Source organism: Corvus hawaiiensis, chromosome 16 (genome assembly GCF_020740725.1).
Source record: "Corvus hawaiiensis isolate bCorHaw1 chromosome 16, bCorHaw1.pri.cur, whole genome shotgun sequence".
NCBI classification, from domain to species: Eukaryota; Metazoa; Chordata; class Aves; order Passeriformes; family Corvidae; genus Corvus; species Corvus hawaiiensis.
In genome coordinates this window covers 15,053,250-15,061,928 of record NC_063228.1, presented here as the reverse complement: position 1 = coordinate 15,061,928, position 8,679 = coordinate 15,053,250, and the positions used below count along the sequence as shown (strand labels likewise).

Below are 8,679 nucleotides of genomic sequence, written 5' to 3'. Positions count from 1 at the left end.
CTGTTGGCTTCTGTGGGATAGCTGGGCATTTCTTGCTCCCTCCCTGGGAAAGTGCCACCCACCCAGGGCTTGCAGGAAATGCCGGGAGCCCCCAGGAGCCTGAATCCCTCACCCTGAGGGGCTCTGGGGAGAAATCCCGGCCGGGGGCAGCACGAGCTTTGGAAAAAACATAACTTACAAGGTGGGTTGCAATAGCTCCAAAGGTTTATTTGTCTGCTGCCATTTATCAGGTGAGCAACGTGTGGCTTTCTGTGCCCTGCCTACACCTGCTGCTGCAAGGAATCATTACAGCAAGTCCTCTGCCCCCTTCCCTAAGCTTGGGGGGGCTTTTAGGATTTCTCCACTGCTCCATGGCAGGAAAACTCTTTGTTTTGTCTCATAAAGGTCCTGGCCTGGGCAGGGCTGCCCCTTGCTGTGGCTGCAGGGCTGGGGGTGCAGCATTCCCCCATCCAGAGATGCTCCTGCTGGGAGCTGGGAGCAACCATGCTCTGCCCTGGGGGCTGCTATTTAAATATTAAGGGACTGAAATACTCAGTTTGAAGCCCAGGGGGCTGGTGCCCATCCAGCATCTTCTGAGCAAGGCGGCTGCTGGAGGTGCTCGTCTGGGGTGGCCACAGAGCCCCAGCTGCTGCTGCTGCCCCGGGGAGGCCGGGCCAGGGCCAGGGTGGTGGTGGATGAGGGTCCCTGGGGGGGCCAGCCCAGCTCAGCAGTGAGCAAAGCTCTCCTCAGCGGTGTCGCGGAGGTCCAGCCCCGCCAGGCCCGGGGGGTGCAGGCAGGTGAGGTTGTTGTAGGTGTAGATGGGGACATGGGTGTCGTCCCCCTCGGCCACCGACTGCACGAAGCGCGGGACCACGGCGGGGTGCTGCAGGGAGAAGTCCCGCAGGCCCTTCAGCGAGCAGTTGCAGTGCCAGGTGTTGCCCCCCAGCCACAGCTGCTCCAGGGCGAAGGGGGGGCGCAGGAATGCCACCGAGAAGGTCTCCAGGGAGTTATTCCTCAGGCTGAGGTAGCGCAGGTTGGCCAGGGGGGAGATGATGCTGTTGTCCAGTGTCTCCAGCTGGTTGTGGGAGAGGTCGAGCCAGAAGAGTCTCTGGAGCGGGCTGAAGGTGTCCTGGGAGATCTCCAGGAGCTGGTTGGAGGAGAGGAAGAGGTACTCCAGGTTGCTCAGCCCCACGAAGAGCTGGGGCGAAAGGTGGCTCAGCCTGTTGTGCTTCAGGTCGAGCTCCAGGAGCTCGTGCAGTTCGCTGAAGCTCTGGTCCTCGATGAGGGAGATGCTGTTGTGCTGCAGGAAGAGCCGCCGCAGGCTGGAGAGCCCGGAGAAGGTGTTGGCCCGGATCCTGCCCACGCAGCTGTGCTCCAGGTGGAGGCTGTGCAGCTTGGTGACCCCCTTGAAGACAAAGTCAGGCAGGACCTTGATGCAGTTGGCAGACAAGTGCATCACGGCCACGTTGTGCAGCCCCAGGAAGGCCCCGGCCCTGATGTCCTGCAGCTGGTTGTTGTTGAGGCTGAGCACCTCCAGCTGGCCCAGCCCCTCGAAGGTCCTTTCCGCCAGGCTCCGGATCCGGTTGTGCCCCAGCTGCAGCTCCTCCAGGAACTGGAGGTCCTTGAAAGTCCTGGGCCTCAAGCTGGTGATGGAGTTGGTGGACAAGCGCAGGACGTGCAGGCTCAGGAGGCCCAGGAAGGTGTCCTCATAGAGCGAGACCAGGCGGTTGTGGGACAGGTCCAGCCACCGCAGGGACTTCATGCCCATGAAGGCGCGGGGCGCGATGGCGTTGATGTGGTTGTGGTTCAGATACAGCTTCTGCAGCTTCTGCAGCTTGACAAAGATGTTGATCTTGATGCCCTTGAGTGCGTTCCCGCTCAGGTCCAGCTCCTTCAGCTCGGTGAGGCTGCAGAAGAGCTGGTGCTGGAGGTAGGGCAGCTTGTTCCCAGCCAGGATCAGCTCCCTCAGGTTGGGCAGGTCATGGAACACCCTGTCAGGCAGCACCACCAGCGAGTTCCAGCCCAGGTTCAGGTACCAGAGGTTGGAGAGCCCAGCGAACAGCCCTTCCTCCACCTTGCTGAAGTGGTTGTTGTTGAGGCTGAGGGACACGAGGTTCTGGGTGTGCAGGAAGGTGTGCGGAGCCAGGTGCTTGAGGCGGTTGCGCTCCAGGTGCAGGTGGTAGAGGCTGCGCAGCCCGTGGAAGGCGTGCTGCTCCACGGAGCCCAGCTGGCTGCTCTGCAGGTCCAGGAAGTCCAGGGCTGATAAATTCCTGAAGGCAGCGGCCGGCAGCAGCGTGAAGTTGTTGCCGTCCAGCCACAGGGCTTTGGCGTTGGGGGGCACGTCCTCGGGCAGGCGCGTCAGGTTGCGGCCGCTGCAGAAGACGTTCAGCTCCTCGCTGTAATCGTCCAGGCTGCAGGCGCAGGGGCTGGGGCAGCGCGGGCCGTCCCCGTCCCCCGGCTCCTTCGGGGGGTCCCCCCCGGGGGGCTGGGAGGCTGCAGCCAGCAGCAGGGCCAGGGGGAGCAGGAGGGGGATGCCTGCTGGGGGGGTGGAGGAAAGGGGACGCTGTCAGTGCAGGGCTGTGGCTGCTCTAGGGGACACCCTTGGGACACCCTTGGGACCCCCTGGCCGGGTGCCTGCACCGCTGGGGCTGGGGAGTGAGGGGGTCAATCCCCAGCCCGTTGCACACACGGGGCAGCTGCAGGAGTTTTCAGAGGCTGGATCCCTTGGGAAATGGTGCAAGATCATCACCCCCCCTCCTGCCACAGCTCTGACCCCTCAGCTGCAGGACCCCCCCCAAATCCATCTCTATATTGCAGCAGCAGCTTCTCTCTTTTACAGGGAAAAGCTCCCAGACCCCTCTCCCCTTCCTCACCAGCTGCCCCCCTTTGACTCCCTCAGCCCTGCGGGGTCTCAGTACCACGGCCCCCGCCCATCCCTGCGCTCCCCATCCGGGCTCGGGCTCTGCCCTGCAGTGCCTGCAGCCCCCCAGGCAGCTCGGGGGCCCCCAAAATGTCCTGTTAGCAGTAGAGGAGGAGCAGAGGAAAGGGTGATTGAAGCCCGGGCAGAGTCTCAGCTTGTGTCCCCCCCCCCCCCCCCCCGCCAGCCCCAGCCTGGACGGGAGCAGTTCCAGCCTTACCTTTGCCTGTGCTCATGGCGGCGGGCAGGGCAGGGCTCCCGCTCCCGCTCCGCTCTCCGGCCCCTCCGACTGCGCAGGGATGGATGGAGCAACCACCTTGACGCCTGTCCAGCCGCCCGCCCGGCCGGCCTTAACCCCACTGCTGCTGGCCCGGGCCGCGGCCGAGCCCCGGGGACAGCCTGGCCGGCGGCAGCGGCACCGGCACGGGCTCCTCGCTGCTCCCCCGGCTCTGGGACTGCCTTTAGGGCAACTCGGCAATGGGGCACGGAATGAGATGTCCAGGAACCTGATGGGGGTTCTGCAGAGGGTGGTCCTGCCAGGGATGGGGGTTGTGTGGGCTTTGAGTGCGGAGGGAGGAATGGGGTAACCTCGCAGGGTGTCCCACCACCGCACCCTGAGCTCCGGGAGGGTTCTGAGCAGCAGCACTGACCCTTCCCTGCCTTGCTCTGCCAGGGATGCCCTGGGATAAGCCCTGGCAGTGGGTCCTCACTTTCCGTCAGGACACAAAAGCCACACGCTGGGGCTTGGAGCATCCACAGGGATTAAAGGTTTGGGGATGATCTCTAGTACGAGATGGGCTGAAACACCTGAGGGTTTGTGGGGATGCAAGTGGGAAATGAGCTGGAAAATGGGGAAAAAACTCTTCCCTGTGTGGCACTGAAAACCTCGGGGCAGAACCCTCAGCCCCTCCTGTGGGCATTTTCCCATTTTCCCTCCTATCTTGCCGTATGGGTGGGGATGGTGCTGGGAGCTCTACCCCCTGCTCTGCCCAGTGCTTCTGTGCCAAAGGGGAAACAGAGAGCAAAGCCAGGGGCCCCCTGGTGAGGTGGTGGCTGTGGGGGTGCCCCGCTCCTCTGCCAGGCCCCCATCCAGCGGGGTCAGGATGGGTGATGCTCCAGGGCTGGCAGATCACCCTCTGCCCCTGGCAGCTCATCAAAACCACCCTGGGGAGGCCGCTGACCCCATCCTGTGTCCCAGGTCATTTCCCCACCAGGCTCCAACACAGCTTCTGTGGAATCTTTTACCAGTTTCCAGGAAAGAAAAAGAAAGAAAAAGCCCCAGCAAGAGGAGCCCTGCGGCCAGCAGCTGCCAGATGGAAAAGCCATGGCTCAACCTTCCCCTGTCCTGGTAGCCCCCTTCCTCCCTGGAGGTGCACCAGGCTGGCACCACTCACACCCACACCTCCAGGAACAGGCATCTCCCCCTGGGGTTGCTCTTCCCAGCCCTGGTTCCCCCAGGCTGGTTTGGGAGGTGCAGCTGGAGCAGGGATTCTCTCCCCCCCCGTTCCCACACCTTGCTCCCACCTTGCCCCTTCCCACGGGAGCCTGGCATCTCCCCAGCTCACATCTCGGCCCATGGGAAGAGGTGTTGGAGAGAGACATCCAGGCTCCAGCCTTGCCACCCAACTTTCCCACAGGCTCTGTTTTCTCTCTTCCCTTTTGGCCTGGAGTGGAATTCTCCTCCCCCTCTATTTTAATCCTGTCTTCTGGGAATTTATAGATCAGGAGGGAGAAATGAGGGATAGGGATACATGCGCCCACTAATAGGCACTGAGCACATATTGACACAAGGTGTAATCAATCTGGAAGCTAGAAAGAGCTGAACCAGCACAGCTCAGACAGCCAAAACCCACAAAACCTCGTTGGGAAGTTTAAACAAGCCCTGCCTGCAGCTGGGAGCAGGTTTATCCCTGCCTCCAGCAGGGGTAATATCAATATTTCCCTCCCCAGGGGAAATATCAAATGAGATGCGATGGGAAAATAAGGAGGGTAAATAAGGAAATCCCTTCCCAGTGTGGGTGTGGTGCAGGGAGGAGCTGGACCCATCCCCACCTTTAGAGGTCCTTGAAGCATCTCCTCTGGGCCTGGCTCCACCTTTAGACCTCCCTGGGGACCTCTCCTCCGGATGTGTCCCATCTCCTGTGGCGGGAGATGCTGGGACCCTGCAGGTGCTGGTCCCTGCACCCCAGGCCCCCCCATCTGCCCAGGGAACCACAGCTCCACCACGGGGACTTGGGTTTGGGGGTGTCCCCTTCCCAGGGTGCCCCTGGCCAATGTGGGGACCCCCCCATCTGATCCCCCCACTGCTCCAGCTCCAGCAGATAAACTCCCCAGGCCGGGACCAAAGTCTGAGCCCCTCCCCTGGTTGCCATGGAGAAGGCTGTAATGGTGTTAGGAAAAGCAGCAAAATCATAAAAAAAGTAGTTTTTAAACCTATTTAAACTCTAAGGAATCATTTACCTTCCCCAGCAGCCCCCCTGTGCCTGCAGGTCCCTCCCCAGGGAGCTTCCCAGTGCCTTTGGGTGGGACATGCCACCAGCTGTCCCTGTTCTGTCCCTGGGCTGGCTGAACTGGGGAGGGGACAGTGCTGGGCCACATCTGCTGTGGGACCCCGGGACATCCCTGCTCTGTCCCCACCCAGCCAGGGTGAGTGACCAGGGACACTCTGGACACCGGCAGGGACAGCACCCGCCCAATGAGCCCTGAGGGGAGCAGGGAGGTGACACGTGTGGTGTTGTCACAGCTGGGTTAGGGAGTATCTTTAGCAAATCTTGCCAAATATTGTCCCTGTCTGGAGGAGAGCATCTCGCGTTGCCAGAGCAACCAGCACTCCTGCTCCTCGTTCAGGACCAAATACGTGCCCGATAAAGATGGGAGGGGTAACACCAGGACCACAGAGCTTGTGCCATTCTCCAGGGGACACCAGCAGGGACCAAGCCCCAGGAGTGGTGCTTTGCCTGGTGCTCACTGACCTCCCACCTTTCTGGTCATCCTGGTCCCTGCTACAGGAGATGGGCACCAAGGAGTGGTGGCAGCTGCTGGCAAAGGTCCCCACGGGCATCTCTGAGTGCCACCTACTGCCCTGCCACAGCTGCAGAGCCCGTGTGGGAAGTTGGGAAAGGTGCTCCCAGGGATGCCAAACCCTGGTGGCCCACGTGGCCACGCGGAACCGCATCACCAACATCAGCCTGGCCAGACTGGTTGGACTGGGAGAGGCAAGGATGTCCCCAAGACATGACTCAGGGTGGCCAGGGCCATTGCTGGAAGCACAGATGGGAAAATTCCCAAACACTGAGGTGTGGGGAGAAGAGGAGCCCTGGGAGTGGGAATTTGGAGGCAATGGAGGCAGGGAATGGCAGGAGAGAGTGGCTGTCAGAGTGGAACTGGGCTGGGGGAGTGAACAGAGGGATCCTGATGGCAGGACTGATCCTGATCAGCAGGGCTGATCCTGATGGCAGTGCCAGGGTGGGTGGGGAGAGGGGAAAGGCATTTTCCATGTTCTGTGTCAGCTCTGCAGACCTGGACATCAGCTTCCTGCTGGATGGAGGGAGCAGCCTGGTCCTCGGGGTGCCTGGCTGGAGCGATGGGGTAAGAGTGGGGCAGAGGGACCCCGGCTTCCCTCCTGCCCGTGATCACAAGGCCATGACCCCACTCCTTCTGCCAGGGTGTCCCTGCCTGCCCCATCCCAACCCTCCTTCCAGTCCTGCAGGGAAGCCCCTGGAGATGCCAGGGGTGACAAAGGGGACATGGGGTGGCAGTGGGTGCTGGCAGCCCACAAACCCAGCACCTCCGGGGCTGCATCACCAGAGGGGTGTTCAGCAGGGTAGGATTCTCCCCCTCAGCCCCCCTGGAGCACACACACATCCCACCCTGGGATCCTGGGCCAGAGCAGGCCTGGATGGGTCAGAGCGGACCCAGAGGGGACCATGGAGGTGGTCAGGGGCTGGAAGAACCTTTCCTGTTCTTTGTGGGGGAGCTGGGAGAGGTTCTTCAGCTCCCTCCTCCTCTCCCCTCTCCAGCCTGGGAGACCTGGGGCTGTCCAGCCTGGAGAAAGCCTTGTGGCAGCCTGAGGGCTTGGAAAAGTGACAGAAGCTTTTCCTCAAGCCAGGAGAAAGGGTGATGGTTTTAAACTGGAAGAGGGTGGGTTTAGGTTGGACACAAAGAGGAGTTGGGGGGGATCGGTGGGAGTCGGGCTCCCAGAGGATTCCCCATCCCTGGGCTGTGGCACCTCAGGCGTCCCGGGTGCCAGGGTACTCCAGCGGCATCCCAGGAGGAATTTGTCAGATCCGGGAGCGGACGCGAATTCCCTTTGCTGGCGCTGGAAGCCAGATGGAGCCCGTCACTGCGCGACCGCCGTGCGGCCCTGCCGAGAGCTCCGGAGGGCGCGGGGCTGCTCCCCCTGCTCCGCTCGGGGCTCCCCTGCGGGGCTACAGGGTCCCCTGGAGGGCACAGGGTGGGGTGTGACCCCGCCGAGGGCTGCCAGGGCTGGGGAGAGCTGACAACACACAGCGGGATCGGGCCGGCGGCTGCGCGCTCCAAAGCTGCCCCTGGAGCTCCTGGATTTGGGAGCGGTTTCGTCTCCCAAAGCTGCATTCCCGGGGCTGTGCTCAAGGTGTCCCTGACGAGAAGAGTGAAAATCCCTCAGGACAGAGCTGGGATTTGCATTTCGATCTGGTGGGGTTGTGTGGCTCAGTCCGGAATGGTGCTGGAGATTCCGAGCTGCAGTGACACCCCAAAACTTCATTTCTCAGCCCGAATCTGCTTTTTTTTGTGGTGTTGCCCAGGACAAAATTGGCTTCGTATTCCCAACCCGTGGGAAAAGCGGTCGCTGTCCTTCCTGGTGGCGGCACGGGTGCGTTCGCAGACACAAAGCCGTGTTTGCGCCCGGGAATTGCCCTCTGCCGGGTGCGACGGGCTCCCCGCGGCTCAGCGAGCCCCCAGCTGACGGGTGGGGCTGCTCCCCCCCCAAACCGGGGTCTCGGGGTCCGGGACAGCATCCGGGGGGTGGAGGTGCCCATCCTTGGGGTGTCCATGTGGGGCTGGGACCCCTCGGGGGGTGGAGTTGCTGCTCAGCTCCTCCGTGCGCCCGAGCCCCCCCCGAGGCTCCCGAGCTCCCGGCGCCGTGGGCCGGGTGTGAATTCGGCTCCGCGCTGGGTGTGAAGAGACTGTGAATTCTCATCAACACTTTCATTACCTTAATAAAATTACTTCAGGTCTGTTAAGTTCTTTTGCAGAAAAACAAGCCGTAATTGCAGGCTTTGCTCGCTTTCTCCTTCCCCCGAGCCCCCCCAAACGCTCAGCCCCTGTTTCTGGCCTCTGCGGACCTTCCCTGAGGGGCTCTGGGGTCTCCTCCGGCAGCCTGGAACAGGTGAGGAGCTCTGCTTGTCACGGGGCTGCTGTCAGGATGGCCCCTCTCGCTCTCATCCCCTGAGCTCTGACAGATCTAAGGAGTTATTCAGAGCTCTGGGCTTTTTTGAACATCATATTGTCAAAGCTTTTCTTCTGTGGGAGATAGATTCTTACCTAAACTCACCCACTCTACAGAAATAGCAGCAATAATAAGCCTGAAATGAGGAGATTAAGAGCTGGAATTCATTTTAGAATCACAGAAGAGTTTGAGTTGGAAGGGGCCTTTAAAGGTCTCCTGGTCCATCTGATTTTACTCCTCTTCAAGGTTTTCCAGGCTTCTCCACTCTGCCCTGCACTCCCTGCTACCCTCACTCTGACCTTGGAGATTCTGCAAGAACTTTGGGCTGTGGGATTTGTCCCATTCCAGCCTGGCA

The 8,679-nt window shown here is 61.4% G+C and overlaps 1 protein-coding gene across 1 annotated transcript; it reads right to left on the bottom strand.

The window, feature by feature from the left end:
- Positions 1-186: 186 nt before the first annotated feature.
- On the bottom strand, positions 187-3,299 carry IGFALS (insulin like growth factor binding protein acid labile subunit). The gene is made up of 2 exons (XM_048320624.1): positions 3,117-3,299; positions 187-2,517 (listed from the first exon to the last, which is right to left on the bottom strand). Exons 1-2 carry the CDS (start codon positions 3,130-3,132, stop codon positions 704-706), a joined length of 1,830 nt encoding a protein of 609 aa, XP_048176581.1. The 5' UTR covers positions 3,133-3,299; the 3' UTR covers positions 187-703.
- Between the last annotated feature and the right edge of the window lie 5,380 nt (positions 3,300-8,679).